Source organism: Saccostrea cucullata, unplaced genomic scaffold, assembly GCF_032062105.1.
Source record: "Saccostrea cucullata isolate Sc308-1 unplaced genomic scaffold, CSIRO_AGI_Scuc_v1 ctg716, whole genome shotgun sequence".
In the NCBI taxonomy this organism is placed as follows: domain Eukaryota; kingdom Metazoa; phylum Mollusca; class Bivalvia; order Ostreida; family Ostreidae; genus Saccostrea; species Saccostrea cuccullata.
In genome coordinates, this window is record NW_026929218.1 from 35,968 (window position 1) to 61,238 (window position 25,271).

At 33.9% G+C, this 25,271-nt stretch overlaps 3 protein-coding genes across 4 annotated transcripts in view; 2 read left to right on the forward strand and 1 right to left on the reverse strand.

Moving 5' to 3' along the window:
• The first annotated feature begins 39 nt into the window (after positions 1 to 39).
• On the forward strand, positions 40 to 10,030 carry LOC134280128 (ribonucleoprotein PTB-binding 1-like). Of its 2 annotated transcripts, none has more exons than XM_062762551.1 (16): positions 40 to 234; positions 1,408 to 1,477; positions 1,748 to 1,969; positions 3,205 to 3,455; positions 3,735 to 3,917; positions 4,331 to 4,445; positions 4,959 to 5,039; positions 5,408 to 5,523; positions 5,983 to 6,036; positions 6,282 to 6,779; positions 7,024 to 7,080; positions 7,215 to 7,247; positions 7,391 to 7,447; positions 7,656 to 7,937; positions 8,052 to 8,150; positions 8,590 to 10,030. In XM_062762551.1, the coding sequence occupies exons 1-16, from the start codon at positions 40 to 42 to the stop codon at positions 8,761 to 8,763; spliced, it is 2,487 nt and encodes an 828-aa protein (XP_062618535.1). In that variant the 3' UTR covers positions 8,764 to 10,030. The 2 variants fall into 2 exon arrangements, with proteins under 2 accessions (XP_062618535.1, XP_062618536.1); XM_062762552.1 differs by having other exon boundaries at positions 42 to 234; positions 7,656 to 7,936; positions 8,048 to 8,150.
• LOC134280137 (uncharacterized) lies at positions 9,487 to 14,633 on the reverse strand. Its single transcript, XM_062762565.1, has 5 exons — positions 14,560 to 14,633; positions 13,614 to 13,662; positions 12,559 to 12,723; positions 12,368 to 12,484; positions 9,487 to 9,600 (listed from the first exon to the last, which is right to left on the reverse strand). The coding sequence occupies exons 3-5, from the start codon at positions 12,694 to 12,696 to the stop codon at positions 9,487 to 9,489; spliced, it is 369 nt and encodes a 122-aa protein (XP_062618549.1). The 5' UTR covers positions 12,697 to 12,723; positions 13,614 to 13,662; positions 14,560 to 14,633.
• A 2,628-nt stretch (positions 14,634 to 17,261) lies between these two features.
• Positions 17,262 to 25,271, forward strand: part of LOC134280124 (multiple epidermal growth factor-like domains protein 10) — a 59,483-nt gene continuing 51,473 nt past the window's right edge. The window contains exons 1-2 of the mRNA XM_062762547.1: positions 17,262 to 17,467; positions 24,338 to 24,496. Of these exons, the coding sequence (XP_062618531.1) occupies positions 17,404 to 17,467; positions 24,338 to 24,496 (223 nt within the window). The 5' untranslated portion in view covers positions 17,262 to 17,403. The remainder of the gene's footprint in view (positions 17,468 to 24,337; positions 24,497 to 25,271) is intronic.

Consider the following 25,271-nt stretch of genomic DNA (forward strand, 5'->3'; position numbering starts at 1 on the left):
AAAACATTTTTTTCTGGTTTCAAATCTTATAAATCCAACATGGCGACGGCCATCAGTGGTTCCCAAAATCCAGATATGGATAAAGAAAAAACAGAAACTTCACCGAAGATTTCTTCAAATCGCAATAGCAGTTCAGCGGGAAAATCTCCTACTGAGCTTCTCCAATTGTCTATGGAAGAATTTTACAGAGATCGACCAATATTGATCAGCAATTTGCCAGTTTCTGCAAATGAAGTAAGATGGTCAATCAAGGATTCAATGTTAAAATCTGCACCTTATCACTTAGGTTCAAATATATTCTATTGAATGCTACAGTGATTAGGAAATCAGACCTTCCAGAATTCTTAGAGAAGTACAATGCAATAGGAGAAATGAGTTGAATATTCAAAATGAAAGTAAGAGTTATCAAAAATGAAAATAGTTTAAGTCCAAAGGCTATTGTACAGATGTTTCCATATATGAATTAGTATGAAACTTTGTATGCATTTACAACTATTTAAGTAAAGTCTATCCAATCTAACTGCTGCATCCTAAAAAAATAATGTTTTACGGTTTGACAGTTTGGGCAAGTGCAGAATCGTACTGTTTACACTTAAGTTACTTTTATCCGACTCTTTAAACTTCAAACTGCATGAATCCCTTTGTGGTCATGAGTTCGAATCTTGGTTATGACTGACCTAAGTCAATAAAAGTAGGTAGCAACTGTTATTTCGCTATGCCCTCGAGCTCAGTACTTTGAACAGTACTTTGAAGTGGATGTTGTGGGTCCTTTGGATGAGTCCTTAAAAACCAAGGCCCCATAATGGCATGTCACTGTAGGGATTGGCACGACAAAGATCCTTATCTGCAGAATGCCTTGAGTGCAGAGTAAAGGTCAAAATTTTAAGCCCTTTATTGGGATATGGTGATGTCTTATTGCGAGTTAAAAATTCTCGGGTGGGATTTAAACAACATTTAATGCATGAATGAATCAAACTGTATGAGACAAAATATAATTTCTAATGTCACATGATGTGTTTATAAATTGCTTGTCCCTTAAAGAGTAAAAAGACCAAGTGCAATATTTAAACAAAAGCATGCATCAATTTTCAAGCTCCTTGCAAAAAATTTTAATTTTATGTAATTGAGGGCATGCTACATTTACCATTATTGCATGAAATCCTGGTAGTAAAGTAAATCTGGGAAGGTTTTACACATAATTTTTTATTTCAGTTCAGATTTTTTCTGTTCTTATAAGAAAATGTTAGTCTATTGAGCTTGCTGGATTGCTATAATGATACCTAATATTTTTTTTAAGATGAAACATATTATTTAAAAGATGAAATAGATATCTTATTAAGTTAAGCATAAATATGAGATAGACTTTTAAAGATATATATATTAATATTCATAACTATTATTTTTCAGGATGACATAAATGTGCTTTTAGGGGCATACATAGCAAAGAGTATTGAAATCATTCCAGGGCAAAGAAAAGGTAATTATAATTGTACTGAATTTACTTGTAATAACAACCTCATGTACTGTTTTTCTGAAGCTCTAGAGTAAGTGCATTAGCTCTGTGTACTTAGTCTGTTAGTCTTGGAGTCAATAGACTGCCAGTCGGATCCTGTCTCGTTGTGTTGACTATTTAAGTTATGCATACTGGATATGTACCAAAAAAAGTAAATTGTCCTTTTATTAAAATAACAAAATGATATTTATATAAGATTTGAATGCATAAAGATGCATGTTTTCTCTTTTTCAGCTGTGGTTGTACTTGAGAGTGGGAGTGAAATTGAACAGTTAATGTTAGATTTACATAACACCAAATTCCAAGACTGTGTTATAAGTATAGATCGATGTGAGACTGAGAAACTTTTATGTTGCGCTCATCTGCCTCAGGATTACACTCTACAAAAATTCCGAGCCCTTGTGTCTCCATTCTGTGCTGTCAAAAAGTGCTTTCTCTATCGAGGCCAAACTACAAGTAAGTTCTTTTCTCTTTAACTTATTAAATGTAATGATACATGAATGCAGAAATCAATTATTTCTAAGAACAGCTGATCTAATCTAATCTGGACAATATTGGCCAGATTAGAAAGCATTATGGAATTGGAAAACATTTTTAAACAATTGACTAAAAGGGACTTACCAGTAAAGTTTACTTCACATTAGGCAAGATTTTGAAATATGTAACATCTTGAAAAGACAAGTTTCACCGTATACATGTATTATACTCAGTGTTCGAAATTAGCGTCGGTCCGTCGGTCCTGCGCCGACGTACAAACGGAAGGACTCATGTATAGTATAACTAAATGGGTCCTTGAAATGATTTTGGGCCGATGATGATTAGCCAAGAAAAAAGCCTGAAAAATGTTTCTTTCCTATAACTCGACCGACACATTCAAATTACTACCATATCTGTGTCGGTTTCAATCAGCTGATGCAATTTTTATAAAGAATGTTAATTGTAGCTTAGTATAGTTGAAATATAAATATGTTATCCTTGTCAACCTGAAGAGGAATGATCATTTTTATATCGTCTAGCATTTCCTCCCCCAATATTTGTTTAGCTTCGTTTTCTATATCTTAAGACAGCCATGTTGGGTGTCTACTGTAAATATCCCACCTGGTTACTTCAGTCCTAGGATGTTTGGCCCTATTTATTTAGATATGTAGGGAAAGTGAAAATTAATGTTTTAAATGGAAACTTTATTTTGCTTCAATATCTGAGATCGTACAACAGGCAAAAAAAAACCCCTACATACAGACCCTGTTTTTTTTTTTTTTTTTTTTTTTTTGGGGGGGGGGGGGTTGGGGGTTACAGGAAACAAAAAGTATGTTTACATTTATACAGTAATATTAACTTTATTTTTAGTTAGATAACAGGATTTTTTTTTATAGGTAAGGAATTGATAAACTTACCAAGATTGTTAATGAAAGTTTATTTTCCCAAAATATTTGATGGTATTTTTTTGGGGCCTATTCTGCCTTGGAAGGACTTGTGTAGACCCTTTATCAGTGGGTCCTTTAGACCCACAAAAAATAATTCCGAATTTCGAACACTGATTATACTGGTACATAAATTATGGTAAATCACTTATATATTCATAAATTAAGAACTAAATGATAATTTTCTGAAGATCCCTTGAGGTGACTTATTTTTTGTGTAGAAAAACAGATGAAAATTTAATTCTTGATGTAATTTGCTTTGTTTGACAGATGACTTTAAATTCTGTGGAGTTGTGGAATATAGTGCTCCTCTCACTCAAATATCGAGTATACGTACAGAACTGGACTGGAAATTAGTGGAAGGACACCATATACACTGTGATTTTCTGGACAAAAGTCTCTCCTCCTACAGGAAATTAAACTCCAAGTGTTTGTTTGTGGACAATTTGCCTAAGGATTTCACTAACACGTCAGAGTTTAGGGATGTCTTTAGTGCTCTCTCTAGTCCACTCTACTGCCAGGTATAGTTAAAAGTTCCAGATTACAAAAAGGAATGATTACTTAATTGATTTAGCCTCTTTGTTAATTATAAGTTTCTGTCAGCAGAAAGAATTGGTTTACATACGAAAATATATCAACTAAATGTAGTATATTAGGATAAATTGTTTGTCGCAATGACTATATGATATCAGAATTCAGATATATCATTAACTACTTTTTGAAATTAGGGAAAAAATGACCATATTTAGGCATATGATTTTCTGTATATTCTTTCTCCTATACGTACTTCATCTTTTTAGATTGTGATGAAAGATGGAAAGTCCTTAGGTTATGGAATAATCGAGTACAGGTCTTGGCAAGAGGCAGAAAAGTCCGAAAGACACCTTAACGGTCACAAAATTCTGGATGTGCCAATGAGGATAACATATTGTATTCCAGGGATCTCAGCAGTCACAATATGTTCTAGGCTTATGAGTAAATTTGTAAGTTTTCCCAGTATTTGCATAGATATCCATGCATAAAATGAAGATTTCTGTCATAAAAGGAAACAATTTTCACAGACTTCATTAAACATATATTTATTTTTTCGTGAAGATTATAACTTTCAGTGTATTTTATGATTCATCAAACCCAAGGGCAAAAGCCGAAAAGAGGCTGTTTTCCCTGAAAAAAAATTTCCCAAAATTTTAAAATATTTTTCCAAATTTTTTTTTTTTTACATTTTCAATGTAAGATTCTTTTAAAAATAAATGAAAAAGGCTGCTTTTGAAATATAAAAAAAAAAGAGTTTTGAAAACTCATTAATTTGGATTTTAAGAACTGCAGCTATAATGAAAACAAGTTGTGATTTCTAATCTGGATTTATAGTTCTGTTTTTGTGTGTTTGTATATACAGGACAATCCTGCAGACAACGTGTGTAAGCCAAGCTTGTTACCAGACCCTGTACACCCCTGTAAAGAACTACTGTGTAACCCGCTCGTTCAGCGCCTCACTTCACAACATCCTACGTGTGAGTATTCAACTGAAACTGTCTAGATGGATTTTATTGAGTTGGACAAACTGAATTCAGTTTGAAGTCTTAACTGTTTTCTTGCCCATTACCAGTATGTTTGTAAACTTTTCTTAATTCTATTTTACCTGAGATAATGGTACCACTGCTTTTTGTCAGTCCAATTTTTAAGGACTTTGCAAATTTTCATTCCTAACTGTTCATACTTGGTGTTCTACCTTGATACAAGACAAGGCGTAGAATTAGTATAAATGAACAAAGAGAGATAACCTCTGAAACACTTGATCATGCAATCTTTTTATTGCTCTGAATCCCCACCCCATCCCTAATAAAGGTTCAAATGTTTCATTATATCAGATAAGGACAATTCTTTGGACTCTCGATAGAATATCCAATATTTGGTTTAATGATTTGCCCTGTCTGATTTTATTAGCTAAAGGGTATTTGAATTGTAATTATAATGAAAATATTATCTAAAAGCCAATGTTAATTTTTTTATGCTTCAAATTTCAGTGATGAAAAAGTTTGAAGAGGCATTAGAGAAGATGCACAAGACCTACATAAAACAGCTGACCTCCAACCCAGAGAAACCAGGTAGGCTGAAAAAATTAATAAACATAACTCAATAATTCAGACAAATTCAAATTCAAATTCAGACTTCTACAAATTCAATGAAAAATACAAGTATTTTTTTTTTTATTCACTCCATGACCTATGCATCAACTCTTCTAAAGAATTTTTTTTATGTTTGAACAACAGATGCTCAAATAAAGATTTAGCAGACATGATTTAGAAATCTTAAGATGATGTTGAAATTTCAGTTTTCCATCATTATACTTAATCTGAATTTAATACCATGCAAGTTTTGTTCTTCAAAAGTGACAAAGCATTGTAAAGATTTAATGTTAGCTTTAGTGTAAGCAGGGACTGAATATTGATGTGTATGCTGACATTTGTTACAGGTTTACTGGGACCTGCTCCAGCCATGCCATTAAGTCCTCTGATGAACGTGAATGTACAGCTAGGGCTGTTTATACTGCTAGCATTCCAACTCCAGATACAAGCTCCCAGCAGTCAGGTCAGAAAACAAGGCCAAAATATACCAGGATTTGGTGAATTCTTTACAAAATTGCCTCTTGAAATTGAATACAAACGTAGCTTTTGTATACAGAGAAATTTTTGTTGTACATCAATTCATGTAGAAATCATTTGAACGTAATTTGTATTCAAATTGATAAAAAGAAAACAAGTTAAAGTACAACTTGTCTAATCTTTTTGTTGTATATTCCAAAACCTTGCTTAGTACAATGTAAATTGCAAGTTCCAATCAGTAATTTCATATTTAAAATGTGATATTCAGAATGTTGTCTGATCCAACAGATTGCTATGAAACCAGTGATATCCAGACTAAACAAGTTGCACTTTGTATAGATTTGAAATTGATTTTTATCTTTGAAATGTTGAATGATTTTTTTTAGGCATTTTCCATAAATATTACAGAATTCTTCATCATTTGGGTTATATTGTATCTTTGCAGTTTTTTGATGTAGATCTTGCAACTTTAATGTCAAAGAAGGTCAACAATAACCAGGTATAACAGGAGCACCTTAACATGAAAGAAATATCAGTGTTGATATTAGGAATTCATCAACCAGAAAAAGATGTACAGCTGTACTTATAAACAGAATTTGTTATATAAATTTAAAGTTGTAAGAAAGAACAGTTCTTATTCCTCTGTTCTAATTCTCTGGTCCTAACATTTCAAGAGATTAACTGACTTTTTAGACCTGGATGTCTTATATATAATTTGATAAATTTTCTTTTCCTGAATTTCAGACCGAGAAGCCGTCATTGTTGGGGGACCCGTATGCCTCCCAGTCCAACATTATCCTCCACAGTCTCCTGTCCAAACTGTCCCCCGGTAAACCAAATCAGCCATACCCGGGCTCTGACATCAGTTCCATGTTATTATCAGTGTCACAAAACCTACAGAACATTGATGTCAGTGGCCTGACAAATATAGGTCAGATCGCAGTGCAATTAGGTCATGATCTCGGCTGCACCTCAGGGGAAGTTACTCCTCTCATGGATTTGAAAAATTCAAAAGAGGGATTGCTAGGGGCAGCTCCCCCAGAAATTCTTGGATTAGTGCATAGAGGGCTACCACCAAAGAAAAGTTTGTTTGCCAGTCAGCCCAATAAAGAGGGGGAAGTTAAACAGTCCCTGTTGGGAGAACCTCCTCAGAACCTGATGCCTGGCTGGGGAGGTAGACCAAAAGGTGGAGGCCTGCTGCCAAACCCAGACACTACACATACTCAACAAAGAAATCCACAGGTAATAGCATTGATTTACTATGGATTTTTATAGGTCATTTTATAGGTCATGAATTGTGAAGACAAAGAGATAGAGGAAAAAATATAGGAAGATTCAAAAAAGTTGGTTCTTGATACTCATGTGAAATATAGACAATATACATCTTGTTCATTTCTGAAAGATCTAAATTACAAATACTAGTTGTAATGTTACAATTTCTTTTGAGGAAGGAATTGTAATGAAATATGAATTTATATATAATTAGGGAGGAAAAGGAGAACTGAGTGAATATGATCAGTACTATGGATATACTAGTAACAGGGTAAGTTTGAAATCCCCCACCCCCTACTCCTTCTCATTCCCTGTTCCATAATCAAGATGAGTTTGTAAATATTTTTAGCAAAAATTAGAACTGCATTTTGAGGTACCGATTAATCCTCTCTTTACATATTTTAGGGTGATGGTGGATATTATAATTCTAGTTATCAGGTAAGACATTTTATTATTATAACAGAATTATTTTAATCATAACAGAATCAAGACAATGCTAATGCTAAAAATTACCTGAACTCTGAAGAATATGTCAAATAGTTAATACATTTGTTGCATCTAATTTCTTACATTTTTTGCAGAATCAAGGAAGCACTTATGATTATGCAGAAGAAAGTTTTAACTACAACCATGATCAGGTAACATCAGTGTTTCTCAAATTCAGATTTTTTGTAAATTTCCTCTCCAAAACAAAGTATTGCACTTCAATTTTGATGAAATTGTTTATAAATTGTGCTTTGTTAAATAAAAATAAGATCAAATTCGCTGCATCCTTGGAAAATATACTGTATTGTACCAACAAAACTCACAATTAAAACATATTGAAACCATGTGAATAAATTCCAGCATTACCAAGATATAGCAGCTAAAGCAGCGGCCTACGCCGCTTACAACCAACCTGGTTACAGTTACCATGGTTACAGTGGACATGACGAATCGTACAGCTCAGGTTACGGCAGTGTGTCGGGTCAGGATTATGACGACTCATACAGTTACAGCAGTTCCGATTATAGTTACAGAGGACACACAGAGGCCACACCCACTCATCATTCAGCGACATCGCCTCAGTCCAGCTACGAATCATATCACCCCTATAGCTCATCCTCTGCCGAACCACTTCCCAAAAAGGTGGGGCATAAATTCAGAAAATAGTGTCATGGTACAATGTTTTAATCCAAATTAGCATGCATTTCTGTTTAGATAAGGTATGATGCTCAGACAATTGTTTTCTTATTTTTGCAGACCATAGATTATTACCATCAGTCTTCAGCACAGTCCCAGTCATATAAAGAACCAATACAGCCTCCTGGTACATCTAGGACAGAGAATCAACCTTTACTGGTATGTTAATTAAAATAAAAATACATTTGACAAGTTAGCCTTTCAGGACAGCCAAACTTGCTTCTTTTTTTTTTTTTACTTACATGCAAACTACGATGTTTCTTTTTACATTTAATTCTATTAAATAACTATTATTTGAGACAACTTTTTTTTTTAGATAAATCGAGTGAAATTTGTTCAGGACTGTTAATTTTGTGTCCCAGGAAAATGAGGAAATACTCCTTATATATACACAGTTACTTACAAATAAATGGTTCATGGTGATGAATTTGAATCAAATAAGGTTGTCAAACTTGCCAATATTTCACAAATTAAATTTGGAATATAATATCTTAATGTGCAACACAGGCTGGTTAGTAAGAAACCAATAAAATGGATTCTAAAATCATTCCGCCTGAAGTTTGACATCAGTTAATGATGAACTTCTTTTAAATTTCAGAAGACCCCACAAGGCCAGAAGAGAAGTTACAGTCACTTGTTACCAGCCCCAGAGCCCAGTCCCGAGGGGGAGTATGTGGGGCAACATTCACAGGGCATCGGGGGGCATTACGCCGCATCGTACACCAATAAACGACAAAAAGTATCGCACACACGATTAATGATGCAATATTAATTACTACATGTATTTGTAGCATTTGAATTTCATCTCGCAAATGTTGTTTGTTAGGGAATCATTTTTTATGGGCAGGTACATCATACTAACTACAGGATATGTATATTTTTTAAAGTTTAATTTCATTCCATTGCATTGTGTACATTTTGAAGTGTTAAAAATCATTTTATTTATTTTTTGTTGATTAGGAATAATTACTTAATCATGTAAAAAGTTAATTGAGCAGAAACAAGATAAAAGATAACAGATTCAATTTTAAATCGTATAATAAAAAAGCAATCGGTAGTGCTAAGACATTATTCAGAAAGAGAAAGTGCCATCTATATTTTGTTACAAGATATTGACAAAATTTTGTTATTGAAGAGGTTTTATATTCTAAAATTGATTCTATCCTCTTTTTAGAGACCTGATTTAGGAATATCAATAATTTGTTGGTTGTTTTAACTGGAAATTAGGGGGTATTTTGTTTTGATATTTAAGGTGTGGCAGATATTGTTTTTGTTTATATTTTGTTAATAACCATTCCTAGCTTTACCCCGCACCCCTTCCCCTCAGTAAGCTTTAAAGAAATGGGCATCTCTTGAAGTATACAAAAGTGCTGAATAAAAAAAATTATGAAATTTGTAAAGGTTATTAATTTTTTTTTTTAATAAATTCAATATTTGTTTTAATGATTAGAAAATGTTACTGTTTGTTTTGTTTTTGTTTGGGAAATATATAGTTTCAAAATACACATCGTCGGTAACCCCTGGGTGATTCACGTCGATTCTCTCTATCATCACTGAGGAAGCTTGCGGACTCAAAATCCAGGTTTGCGACGATGCAAAATACACTAACCTATGAAATACACAATGTAAATGTATAGAAAAATAAAAGATGCTTAGAAAATGACTGTTCTTTTAATAAGAGTTTCATTTTTTATGAAATTCAAACAAGGATTAAAATATACATCTTCAAAAAATAAAATATATATTTTTCCCATCCATTTTCACATTGTTAAATATCTTTGTAACAAGATGCTCAGAAAATGACTGTTCTTTGGAGATTGCTTTTTCATGAATTTCATAGGAGGATTTAAATATTTCCCAAAAAAGAGAAGTATTTTTCCCTCCATTGTTATATTTTTTAAAAATTTCTTTGTAATTTAAAGCCCCCCCCCCCTCCCCACCATATTCTATATCACATGATTGAGTATCAATCATTGTAGAATGACTTGATATATAATTATTATGCACAGAGAAGGTGCTTTCAGAAATGTTATTATTGTATATACAATGGATAAGTATATTTTCATCTATGTGTGAGTGAAAAGGATATCTGTATGTGTTTTTCTTTCTTTCTTTGTCTTTTTAATTTTTCTTAGCATTGACTTTTTATATAAGATGTTATCTAGGAAGAAAAAAGGATTTTTTTCTTGGTGAAGTAAAAGCACCCCTCAGATTTAATTTTTTTTTTTCAATTACTGTAAACTTTCTTCTTGAATGGGCGAATTTAAGATGGAGCAAATTGAAATTACACAGGATAATTTCTTAAACAGAACTATGATTGGGCGAATTTAAAACGGGGCAAAACTGTTCACAAGTGCAAAAGTGCGAAAATAACACGGGGCGAAAATAACCCTGTATACAGTATATGGGGCAGCTCAATTTAGATGTCAGATTTTGTTGGTATAAATTTAGTTTTCGATTATAAAGAAAAGAGAGATGGGTAGAATAATTTTGAAAAGTAGACATAGACAAAATATTTGTATTCTTTTAGATTACTGTTCCCCTAAAAATGCTCTATTATACCCCCCCCCCCCCAAAAAAAATTATAACAGTAACTAGAGTTTCATTACATAAAAAATACACAAGATTAGGGCATTTTAAAGTTGTAATACTGCATCCTACAATGTGCATTTGGAAAGGAATAATTGCTTGGCAACGGTCTTAAATTCACTTGTTAGAATGGAAGAAATGATGAACACTTGCCCTATCAAAAGCAGTTGTGTAGTTTTATCATCATTTTCAATTTCTTTTAAAAATACTGTAATAATTTTTTTTTTTAGCTGAATTGTTTAAGATTTTGTTTATTGTTAGCAGAAGCTACACTAATCATCAGTTTGTTTTAACTGAGTGTATATATGTAATACTGAGAATCATTACCATTAGGTATCAGAGTACATGTATCAGAGATTTAGAGAGATTTATGTTTGAATGTAACAATTCGTTTACATTTACTTATCTTTCTGTTCAACAGAAAAAGTATTTATAATGGATATGTTTATAACAAACATTTTGTCCATTAAAATCATTGAGAATGATTTAATCATTTTGTTCTTTTTATAATTTTGATGATGAAAAGATTCAGAATGAACAAGATGTGTTTGTGAAACACTATGCTCTTAGCAGCAACATAGTTTAAAAAAAACTTATTTTTAGCATATAGGTTGTAGTCAAGATCACAAGGTCATTGATCTTGGTGTCATTTGAAAGAAATTGATTAGTGAAGTATGCATACCAAATATGAAGTCTCTATCTTACATGGTTCAAAAGTTATGGGGAAGGTTCAAAAAAGCTATTTTTAGCATATAGGACACAGAGAAGGTCGCAAAGTCATTGACCTTGGTGTCATGTGAAAGGGCTTATTTTGTGGAGTATGCATGCCAAGTAATAAATCTGTATCTTTCTCGTTCAAAAGATATGGACAAGGTTAAAGTTTGCAGAAAAAAACTATTTTTAGTGTATAGGTCACAGTCAAGGTCACAAGGTCATTGACGTTGGTGTCATTTAAAAGAGCTTAGTAGTGGAGTATGCATACCAAATATGAAGTCTCTTTCATTCATGGTTCAAAAGTTATGGCGAAGGTTAAAGTTTGCAGACAAGGACAGGCAGGACAAAAACAATATAGCCTCGGATCTTTCGATCCGGGCACATAAAAATCTTGGGGGTGGGAAGTTAAGAATTTAGTAGATTTGCAAGAATATTTTTAAAAATACCAACCTTGGGTATGCATTTTCATAAAGTGTAAACTGAGCAATGACTGTAACTAAAGGTATAAACAAAACAATGTATTTTCAATGTTCAGCAGCCTGTGCTGCTAGCTATATGGCTATTAAAAAAATTAAAAATGTATATCATATTGGCTTTATCATGCTGAAAAGTTAAAATTCTGGTGTTGGCATCCAGGATCCAAGGAATTTTATTAACTGATCTCAACAAATGTTTTATGACCTTGATCAAGAATGTCAGATTTATAAAAAATAACATTTAATATCTCAGCAAGGAAATGCAGGTTTATGGGAGTTATGATTCTTTACACACTCAATTCAAATGAAGTCCAATTCAATAATGGTGACAAAAGCTAAAAATCTAAATGACAAGTTTAAATGGTATAAAACAAGTATAAAATTGATATTTAATTATTTATTGATAAAAAAGTAAGCAAAACAAATAAATCAGTTTTTCATTATTTCCAGGAAGTGTTTAGAAATTACATTCATTGAGTAATGAACCTTTTTATGTAAACAATTAAATCTATCACAACCATGAGTAAATCCACTAAAATTCAAAATGAGGTTATATCTCTTAAAACTATAAATGAGGATTATTCCTGAAAACTCTACATATCTCCTTCTCTCTTGAATGACTTCCTCGTAAGTCATAGGGGCCGGTGCGACTTTGTTGTGTCGTGAATGCACACTTTCACTGGAAGAGCCTAGGTTTCCATCTAATGGAGTTATCTTAAAATGAAAAAGATGATAATTATGAAAAATAATGCAATGACAGAAAGGTCTTAAAATTGGGCAAATCATACCTCTTCAACTTTTTCCACTGGAGTAAAAAAAATCATGACCACCCCTATTAACAGTGTCAATCCAATACATCCCAGAACCAGATACTCGAGGGTGGGAGTGTTTGCTCCCAGGGTCACCAGGAGGGGTACAGACTGCATCAAACCTACTGTCAGGGTGGACAATATCTATGTATAGGAAATCAAACAATTTGTTTATTTATTATATATCCACAATAGTGTTGCCCTCTCAGATCTTATTTTAATCATGTCTTATTTGTGTAAAGGGGGAGGAGAAAAATGCAGCGGAACAGACCTGCATTCGAACCCGGCCCCTTAATCTCTAGTCATGTGCTCAACAGACTGAGCTATCTGTCCACTGGGGACCAAACCCAGCTGATTGCCACATTTCTCCCACCTTAAAGGTCTATGGTCCCTCAGAGACCCTAACCCAGGCTCATCCCCATCAGGCCTCTCACCTGTCAGTTCCAGGGCATGGTACGGCACCAATTGTAACAGGAGAGGAGAAAAATGCAGCAGACCAGACTGGGATTCGAACTCGGCCCCCCTGAATCTCTGGTCAGGTGATCTACCAAATGAGCTATCTGGCCACCTGCGTTCGAACCCAGCTGACCGCCACATTTGCTAGAAATTTATTATTGGGTAATTACGACAGAGTCAGAGAGACAGTAAGACTTTTTGCTCAAGGAAATTTTATTTTTGTAAATATATACTGTATTAGAGAACCTCTTCAGCTAACAAGTGTTCAAATTTAAAACAAGGTGAATTTAAGTTCTTTCACAGAACTGTCACTGGGCAAACTTATAAGGGGTAAAATTGTTTTTATACTGAGAGAGTGTGTGATTATAGTTTTTTATACTATTAAAGTTTATAATTATACATAATAACCAACTTTATGAAAATTTAATTGGTCTTTCTTATATATTCCAAATAACATTTCTCGTGAATATAAGGAAGGAAAAAGCCTGTTTAATAGTTTGTTTATTATGGTTCAACTGATGTTGAAACTACATATTTCATCATTTTGTGACAAAAAGAATATATTATAGAAATTTTACCTCAAAAAATGTGTGTATCTCTGTTTTTCTGGTACCCCATACAACTGACCTAACAAGAATCAGAGAAAGATAAAAAAATTAATCAGTATAAAAAACTAAGTAGTAAAAAGTTACAAAGCTAACCTAAATAAATGTTATCTATAAATAAGAAAAATGTCAGTGAAATTATTTTCTTAAATTAAGAGCATCCTGAGAGCAATATCCATCCATGTTAAAACAACAACTTGCAACCCCCCCCCCCCTTCCACCCCTCAATGTATATGTTCTGATTACGCCTGCATGTGTATTTATTCTAAATAATGTGAAATTGCCCACTATTTGATTTATTCACCTATAAATAAAAAGTAAAAGGAGACAAAAAATCAAAACAAACACAAGAGGCCTATGGGCCACATCGCTCACCTGAGAAGCTTTGACTATGCTATTCTTAGCCAGATTTCCCCTTGTAATACCTATTATGACCCCACTTTTCTGGCCCAGTGGTTCTTGAGAAGACTTTTAAAGATTTTTTCAAATATATTTCTATGTAAAACTTTGATTCCCTATTGTGGGCCCGCCCAACCCCCCGGGGTCATGATTTGAACAATTTAAAATCTACATTACCCCAGGATGCTTCCACATAAGTTTCAGCTTCTCTGGCCTAGTGGTTCTTGAGAAGAAGATTTTTTAATGACCCCAACTATTTTTGTCTTTTCTTGATTATCTCCCTTTGTGAGAGGACCTGGCCCTTCATTTTAATAATTTAAATTCCCCTTCACCCAAGAATGCTTTGTAGCAAGTTTGGTTAAAATTAGCCCAGTGGTTCTTGAGAAGTCAAAAATGTCAAAAGTTTACAGACAGACAGAGAGACAGCTAGACGGACGGACAACCAACAAAATGTGATCAGAAAAGCTCACTTGAGCCTTCTGCTCAGGTGAGCTAAAAACAAAAAGGATAGGTTGGTTACCTGTATGGCCTCAGTAGAATGAGGAGAATGAAATACACACCAGTTGTTGACAATTGAATCAGGCACTGTATAAAAATACTGAAAATATTAGAATAATTCATATTTTGAAATAAAACTTGATAAAAATGCTTAAAAAAAAAAATACTGTCACTTTGGCATGATTTCCTCATAAAACTGTGTTTCCCCCCAATAAATTGAAAAGCTTTTCTTTTAAACATATTATACATGTGTGTCACAGGTTCTATCAAATTATGTAGGCCTATAAAAACATAATCAAACGTAAAAAATATCTTTGTTTCCTTAAAACTAAGTTAAATGCAAATTTAAGATAAGTGAGGTCAAAATCACAGGAAAATTCAAGGTCAAAAGTTTTAATGCAGTTGAACAGGTCTCACTTTAAATTTTAAAGTAAGAAAAAGCATGAAAAGTTAGGTAGAAATATGATTTTTCATGTTTTATGTCAAAATTTAGAAAATTGAGGTCAAGGTCAAAAGAAAGCTCAATTAAAAAAAATGTTAATGCAGTTGAAAAGTTGACATTAGTAAACATATGTATCAACATATGAAGTTTGACTACACTTTCTTAAAAAGGCTCCTTAGAACTGAGCTAAACACTAATTTTAGAAAAGTGAGGTCATAGTTAAAGGAAAGGTGAAGGTCATTTTTTTTTTTTATAAATTGAATATATTTTATCAATATGTATCAGCATATGAAATTTAATAAAAATATCTTGAAGAGTTTCTTTGAAAACTGAGCTTTGAACTGGGCTGAACACAAAGTGCAACGGAAGGAGAAATACCGGATGGACGGAAGACGGACCTGATCAACTTTATATGCTTATTTATAACGGAAAATAAAAAGAAATCAATCTTGACCTTTCAGTTTTTGGCCCCAAAACCAACAGGACTTCATTGCGATTGCTTTAGAAAAATCATGAAAACGATATGAATTATGCAATATAAACCGGTATTACAGACCTTAAACTTTGGACCTTGGGGAGTTGTAAGGCCATCCTTAAAAAATTGTTTGTTTGGAATTGCCGCCTGAAGGTTTTCAGACAGAGGAGGGAGGGAGGGAAATTTTTTTTTGTTTTAAATGGAAGAAAAATTTTAAATTTTTTATAAATATCTCTGAGTAAACAGTAAATACATTTTCTGACTTTAAACAAAAATATCTACAATTAACAAAAAAAAACAAACATAATTTTACATAGATATCTACACTATATTTCAGTGTTTTGTATGGTGCATGTGTTACATGTAATGGGCAAAAAAAATTGATTAAATAAAAAAAAAATCTTCCTACTTTTGATCAATAAAATTTTTTCAGGAGGGGGCATTTCAATGAGGCGAGAGGCAATTCCAAACAAACTATAATTTTATTTTGGCCTAATATAATATTTTATTACAAAGTCTGGAAGTGTTTTAAAGTTGACCTTTTAATCTCAAAATCAATATGGTTCTTTTTATTCATAGGCTTATACATGTATAAAATTTCAATTGCAAAACCTTAAAGGCTTCTTAAGAGTTGTCCAGAAACAAAAATGTTTCACACAACATCGAGACGGACGGACAGACCTAAATTTTTTTCCAACATCAAGTAAAATGGGTGGATAAAGACTCTAAGAATCAAGTTGAAAAAAAAAGATTTGGGAATAAAATATATACGATTTATCATTTATCAATGATCGCAAACGGCTCTTTAAACAACCGTTTTACAGTGAAGACAAAAATCAATTTACTGTAAATCTTCCGTGTAAAGCTTGCTTTTAAAGAGATGACAGAATTAAATCAGTAATGGATTTTTTTCACAGACATTTACTTTCTAATCCAGCATCACCTTCTGTCCTGAAATGGTGTTGAAACGTCCAGCTTCTAATTGAGTTATATACTCGTTTCGGAAGCCATCTAACGTAACTGGGCTATCACGTGACTTTATTGGCAGGATCATACCATTATTTACATTTTTCTTATGCCCTGTTCACACGACGAGTTTAATTCGCAGTAAATTAATGCGAAGTAAACTAATGCGAATCAAATTAATGCGAATTAAATTGCGTTCACACGACAGCTCATGCGAAGTAAACTAATGCGAATTAAAATTCTACTTCTACGGCCAGGCGTCAGTAAGGCTATTATGACGTCATTTGCAAATCACGTCACCTTATGCAGGAGCAGATGCATTTGACATAATGTTACAGTGTCTGTACACACATTTTAGTGATTAACACACTTTTCCTTAGTTTTTCACTCAAAAATAGCACAAATACTCCAAGCTGACCACGGACATGTGGCATTTGACCTACTTTTGCCATTACGCATGCCTCAAAATTTAATTCGAATTAGCTTCGCTTAGCGTTCACACGGAGCTAATGCGAAGTAATTTAATGCGCAGTAAACTAATTCGAATTAAACTAATTCGCATTAAATTCTCCGTGTGAACGCTAAGCGAAGCTAATTCGCAGTAACTTTACGTTTAATTCGAATTAAACTCTCCGTGTGAACAGGGCATAAATTTCTCATAATCTACAAATTTATTTCCCATGAAAGATTATATGTCCCATATATTTATATATAAGCATCCTCTAAATCAATGTCGATCAAAATTTGCTCTGGTTTTCTGAACAAGAGTCTAGTTTTTAATTTTATATGGCTTTTTAGCACCATGACGCACGCGCGTTGATTATTTTCATGCATCTTTTTCATCCTGTCAGACTGAGGAAATTAGAATAACATTTACAATGTAGAGCAGGCTATCCTTTGGTGTTGTTTTTTGTACATGAAGTCAAGTACAATTCAGTATTTTTTGTGATGGATTTTCAAGTTATTTATGCCGAATCCTGAGTATGTTACATATTGGATTATTACTTTTCATGTTTCTTGTGAATCCTATTTCAACCGAAAACTCTGGTAAGTATATATTTTTACTTATCAGTTTACGGTAATGTATGTAAATCAGTGCTCTATCTGATTCTGGAAACCTTTTTCACTGGGGGTTGGACGAACTTCATCAATACATGGACGTTGAAATAATCAAACATCAAGTGGTTTGATTTGTTTATCCCCTTTGTAAATCATGAGAAAGAGAAAGGGGAAACATTGTAACATAACAAAGCACATACCGGGCCCAACTCCTAGTATAAGATAAAGTTGCCACCCGGCATCACGTGTGCCGACAGCTTCCCCCCTCCAACACTTTTACTGAACAACATTTCATTTTTTACTTTTTGGCAGTCAGTTTTCCCTGATAATACACCTTTCAAAAACCATTTCAAATTTATACGACTGGTAAGGTTTATTCAGATTTTAATTCTGCTTCTCTCTTGTATTTGGCTAGGACTAAATTAAATGCAAACAATTAATGAGCTGTATCATTTTATCAGTGAATCATATAATAAAACAATTACTGCTGTTTTTTCGGTCAATACAATAATTTAGCCATCTTTGAAGTATGTAATATTCACGTTGCCCTTCGGGCTCGGTGAATATTGTACTCCTCAGATGGCTAAATCATTGTATTGACCTCAAAACACAGCAATAATTGTATAATATTATAAAACTCGCGTACATTAAATATAAGAGAATTAAAGCAGTTTCGAAAATTTCAATTAGTTCCGGTTATAGCCACTTATCGGGATTATTAAATTGGAATTGTATCAAAATTCATTACAAATGATCAATTTGTAGAGAATTCCATACAATGAGACCTTAACATGTAATTTATGTTTCTATACACTTTCTCAGACCTTTTGAAATCAATTTAATTATTTACAAATATTTCAATGAAAAATTAAATTATATTTTTGTCCTTTTTAATTTTTGTTATAAATCTTGTATTAATAAAGCGCTTCTGGTACATAACATTAAGCTGTTAACATGGAAAGAGAGACGGACTTTATGATCTCGCTTAGGCTAGGGAAAAGCATGCAAAGCATATATCAGGAAACAGGTGGCTGTCAATTATCCAATACCCTACACAAACAGGACAAGTACCAACCATATGGAAAACAGCATCAGTATGTCCAATATACAAAAAAGGGAAAAATTATGAAGCGATCAATTACCGACCTGTCTCCCTAACCTGTATAACATGCAAAATAATGGAACATCTAGTTACAAGCAACATCATGTCACATGCAGACAGACACAATATCCTTAATCCTTTACAACATGGATTCAGAAAGGGCCTCTCATGTGAAACCCAGCTTGTGGAATTTATTGATGACATCACAAGAAACATCGATGAAGGGAAACAAACGGATTGTTTAATCATGGACTTTAGTAAGGCATTCGATAAAGTGAGCCACAGCTTATTAGTCATGAAATTGAGCCACTATGGAATTCAGGGTAAAACAAACAAATGGATTGAAAACTTCTTAAACAACAGAAGACAAGCAGTAGTTATAGAGGGAGAAACATCAGAATACATAGATGTGGAATCAGGAGTACCCCAAGGCTCTGTCATCGGACCAAGTTTATTCTTGTTCTACATCAATGACATGCCGGACAACATAACATCAACTGTCCGCCTTTTTGCCGACGACACCATCATGTACTTGACTATAAAATCACAGTCAGATAGCCAACAACTACAATCAGACCTTGACGCACTAGGAAAATGGGAAAAGAATTGGATGATGAATTTCCACCCGGATAAATGTAATGTCTTAACCATCACAAAGAAGAGGAAACCCATTAAACATCAATATACCCTCCATGGACATATCTTAGAGCAAGTTACATCGGCTAAGTATCTAGGGATCACCATAACGTCAGACATGAAATGGAACACACATATTGCCAACATATGTAAAAAAGCTAACAACACTCTCGGCTTCTTGAAAAGAAATCTAAACATCAGTAACCCTAGCTTAAAGGAAAAGGCATACAAAACGCTAGTCCGACCAACATTAGAATATGCATGCTCAACCTGGGACCCATATCAACAAAACAACATCAACAAACTGGAGGGAGTTCAGAAAAGAGCGGCTAGATACGTAAGAAACAACTACAACTACAATAGTGCAACATCAGTGTCCAAAATAGTGAAAGACCTAAACTGGGCAGTACTACAAGACAGAAGAAAGAACACACGACTATGCCTATTCTACAAGATCGTTAACAACAAAGTGAAAATAGACCCTAGTGATAAGCTAATACCAACAGGAAGAGCAAGCAGAGCCCATAATGGCAACTCATTCAGGCAACAAAAATGCTCAACAAATATTAGACGGGATTCCTTCTACCCGAGGACAATCAGAGACTGGAACGCCCTCCCCTCCAGTACAGTGTCCGCAGTGAGCCTTGAATCCTTCAAGACTCACCTGGCTGCCTAGTTTATTCTGCTCTGTTTTTAAACTCACTACTTGTATAGTTGCACCTTTTTTTAACGCGCACACCCTACACAGTGGCAGAATAATCAGCTTATTGATGGCGGCCGCTTTCCGGTAGAAGTAGAAGTAGAACAAACAACCAATGCGCTTTCTCTCATGCCACGTGCAGTAACTCTCCCAGCGCGACTAAGTGACGGTCGCCCCGCCCACTTCAAACGAATAAGTACAATTTGTACCACAAAACAAGACGAGCAAATGATTTAAGCTCGCACCTTGGAGAATATTAATTCTCCTTGATATTGTCTTATTCATTGACATTTTCAAACCATACAGCTTTTTATTCACAAAGCTTAATTAGTGGAATAGAAACAATACATGTCCACTACAATTATTGATCATTGCATGAAACACCATGCTAGAGATCTTATACAGCTAAAATATATTAACTTAATTTGGGTTAGACCTCTGACGAGTGGCAGACCCTGGAACATTCCTAAAATGTGCCCGAAACACCGATTCAGGTGTCAAGTCCTCTTCCGTCGGCACACGTGGTGCCCAGGTGGCAACTTTATCTTGCACATTCAGTTATATGGACTCGTTTCCGCCGGGAAAGATTAATAATTCGTTTTCATAACTTTTTAAAATACATTAACTTAAAATGATTTTATTTTTGTGATCTAGATTTGCTGGTCAGTGTTTTCAAAATGTTATTTCAAACCCTTTATTTGAAGTTCATATTTTTTCTATGATTGAATCAAAATAAAAATGTGTAATCGCTATGTCTTTCAATGCATGTTGGAAAACATACCGCCGTTCCCACATGAGAGTAAAATTACTTAAGTATGAGTGTTTAATTAAGGAATCACTGTCTAGTTAGGAGAGTATGCCAGGGCATCAACAATAGTGGAAAACATGGGATAATTTGAATAACGGGCGAAGCCCGTTATGCTAGAATTATCCCATGTTTCCCACTATTGTTGATGTCCCTGGCATACTCTCCTAACTAGACAGTGATTCCTTATATTTTCATTTAATTGTGAAATAAAATGATAGATTTAGACTTTAAAAATGCAGACATAGACTTAAATTACACGAGGACTTCCATGCCAGTTTCAATAGTCCTCACCCAATGACATCAAACACCTAGGCAGCAGCACGAGATTTACATGCACATTTTGCCTCCTTATAGCGTCAGACACAGAGACAGATGCGCACGAGATTTGCATGCATTTTAGGCCTCCTTAGCTCCTGACCTATCAACCTGCCTAATTTACATTCCGGCAGAATTATCAAGAAATAAACTCCGACAACTTTCAAAGAGATATCGCAGAGAAAAAAAAATTAGAAATGGAAATATTTATAAAGAAACCTATATATCATTACTGGGAAAATATATTCGCATGCATTGCTTTGTGTCTATCAATCCTCACCGACAAATCTGTTAAGAAATTATATATTTAAACAATAAAATGCTTTTATTGTTTGTTATTACTGGAATTAACGGAAGCAGCTGTTGCAGAAAAAATACATAACCCGCGTAAGCGGATTATATAATTTTTTTTTCTGCAATAGCTGCGACCGTTAATTCCAGTATTAGTAATAACAAACAAAAAAGCATTTTATTGTTTATATTTATATCTGTTTAAATAATCATTCAAAGTAGGATTAAAAAGATTAGTTATTGTATTAATGATGCGAACGTCTTTATATGTTACATTGATGGAACAGCGACTGATCAAGAAATCTTGATCTTTCTACAACTTTGAGTAGGGCTGATGCATGATGAAAGAAACTTTTTAAAAAATATTGAAGACAAAAACTAAAATATTGAAGGATAATATGAAAATCTTGCAAGGCTTGATAAAAAAAAACCCTATTATTTTTTTAAAAATATGTTTCTAGGAATTTGAATTCTAAAAATTGAACAATATTCCCTTTGTTAAAGAGTGAATATATAAAACGCGCATTATTAAAGATAATGAATTATTCGATTTTTATTCTAAATCAGATACCTTAATCAAAGTATACGTAATATTTTACCCAATATAACTAACATAAGACAGTAATAGAGGGTTGTATAAGTATAAAATAGTTCACAAATATTCAAGATAATGTGAGCATCATTTTCAGTAAAATATAATGAATTTCAACATCACCGTGCACTGCCATGGTCGTGGAGCATTAGTCCAGTGATCTATTGGTATCTGGATGTGTGAGAGAGGGTGGGGGTATTTGTGTTATTGCTTTGGTTCTCGATCCTTTGGATGATTGTTTTGAATATATTTTATTGTGTGATATAGGTATATACAAAATGATTGGCTACTAGTTCTTACTATTTAGTAGATCCTTTTCTTATTATGCATATATACACATGTACACACCAAATAAAATGAGTGTCCAAAAATACATCAAAAAATAATAATGCTGTAGAAAACAAGAGGCCCAAGGGCCTTGAATCGCTCTCCTGATAAATTATACAATCTACCCTAAGACCCAAGATGCATCAACTGACAAAGTTTGATGATTCTTAGCCAGTTAGGGCTGAAGATATTTAAATGTAACTATAAAATACTATAAGTAGGTCATGAGTGACCTACTTTTTGATTGAAATTTTCTGAGGACACAAGATGCATTAATTGACAAAGATTGATGATTCTATGCCAATAAGTACTTGAGATATTCAAAAGTGGGTCGCAGTGACCTACTTATTGGTCATCATTCTCCGAAAACCCAAGGTGCGTAAACTGACAAAGTTTGACAATTCTAGGCCAATAAGTACCCTAGAATACTTAAATATAGCCATAAATGTCACAAGTAGGTCACAGTGACCTATATTTTGATCATCATTCTCCGAGAAACCAAGATGCATCAAATAACAAAGTTTGATGATTTTAAACCAATAAGTACCCGGAATACCTAAATATAGCCGTAAATGACAAAAGTAGGTCACTGTGACCTACTTTTTGATCAACATTTAGATGCATCTACTGACAAAGTTTGATGATTCTAAGCCAATCAGTACCTGAGATATTCAAAAGTGGGTCACCGTGACCTACTTTTTGGTCAACATGCTCCGAGAATCTAATATGCATCAAATGACAAAATTTGATGATTCTAAACCTGAGATACATTAACTAGCCATAAAATGTCAAAAATAGGTCACTGTGACCTACTTTTTGGTCGACATGCTCCGAAAACCCAAGATGCATCGAATGACAAAGTTTGATGATTCTAAGCCAATAAGTACCTGAGATACTAAAACATAGCCATAAAATGTCAAAAGTAGGTCACCGTGACCTACTTTTTGATCGTTAATCTCCGAAAACCCAAGATGCGTCAACTGACAAATTTTAATGATTCTAAGCTAATTAGTACCCAAGATACTTAAAACTAGCCATAAAATGTTGAATGTAGGTCACAGTGACCTATTTTTTGATAAATATGTTTTAAGGCCTGTAGATGCATCAACTTACAATATTTGGTGATTCTAAACCTTTTGGTGTCTGAAATAATGGGATTAAATGTTTTAGGAAAGATTAGCCATAAAATTCAAAAAGTAGGTCACAATGACCTACTTTTAAGCTGATGTTGTTTGTGGACCCAAGATGCATCAACTGAGTTTTATCAAGTTTCATCAAGTTTTATGATCATAGGCCAAAATATGCCTCCAAATCAATTTAAAAACAAAAGCTGGTAAAATTTAAAAAGTAGGTCACATCAACTTACAAGATTTGATGATCCTAGCCTTTCAGTAAGCAAAATATCAACGTTTTTAATAAGTGTAAATTTTGGTCAACTTTGAAGTGACCTTGAGACCACGCCCTTTGCCCCAGGGTCATGCCTTGAACAATTTATAATCTTCAACATATCCCGACCCTTGTATGTAAGTTTGGTGAAAATCTGCCTGGTGGTTCTGGAGAAGATTTTTTAGCAACCAGTACTTTTGGTTTTATTTTCGTGATTATCTCCCCTTGTTTTAGGGTCCCACCCCTGATTTTAGCATAAATGGTAGCCCTTGGGCCAAGGATACTCTTTGACAAATTTGACAATAATTGGCCAAGGGGTTCTTGAGTTATGGCCCATATTCTAAAAAGTTAACGCACACCGCACACCGCACAAATGGCCATAGCATTAGCTCTTTGAGCCTTTGGCTCAGAAGAGCTAAAAATATTATACGTATTAAATGCACATGTACATGTATATAAACGATATTTTATAAACATATGAAAAGGATTTTTAATGGTAAATAGTTGATATGATCAAGATTTTTATATGTGCTTAATAAATAATTAAAATACCCAATTCATGGAAATTAAGCATACGTACTGCATTAAGCTTTTTGGCCATAAGCATGCAATCATCAATTTTAACAATTCTAGAAAGTGCTTAATTTTTTAATGATAATTTTTGACTTGCTAATATTAAAAAATACACATTTATTTTGTAGATTTAGAGGCCTTACAATTACAATGCAAAGACGGAACGTTTGGGTATCGCTGTTTGTTCACCTGCCGTTGCTCTAGAGACCGAGTCTGTGACAAGGAAACTGGAAGATGCCCACGTGATGAGTGTGCCAATGGATTCTGGGGACAGGGCTGTCAGTTAGGTTAAATGAGATTAATTCAAAAAAAAACATTATAATACAGATCATAGTCCATTTATTAAAACATATTGTTGCACTTTCCAAATTTCTTTACAAACTACATTATACATAACACAAAGAGTTTTTAGCTCATCTGAGCCAAAGGCTCAAGTGAGCTTTTCTGATCACAGTTGGTCCGTTGTCTGTCGTCGTTGTCGTCGTCATCGTTGTAAACTTTTCACATTTTTGACCTTCTTCTCAAGAACCACTGGGCCAATTTCAACCAAACTTGCCACAAAGCATCCTTGGGTGAAGGGGATTCAAGTTTGTTCAAATGAAGGGCCACGCCTTTTTCCAAAAGGAAATAATTATGAATTAGAGAAAATAAATGTCATTTTTAGCTCACCTGAGCCAAAGGCTCAAGTGAGCTTTTCTGATCAAAATTTGTCCGTTGTCTGTCGTTGTTGTCGTCGTAGTCGTTGTCGTTGTTGTAAACTTTTCACATTTTCATCTTCTTCTCAAGAACCACTGGGCCAATTTCAACCAAACTTGGCACAAAGTATCCTTGGGTAAAGGGGATTCAATTTTGTTCAAATGAAGGGCCACGCCCTTTTCCAAGGGGAGATAATCATGAAATTGTTAAAAATTAATGGCATTTTTAAAAAATCTTCTTCTCCAGAACCGCTGGGCCAGGAAAGATGAAACTCATGTGGAAGCATCCTCAGGTAGTGTAGATTCAAGTTTGTTCAAATCATGACCCCCGGGGAAGGGTGGGGCCAAAATGGCCGACCCAAGTTTT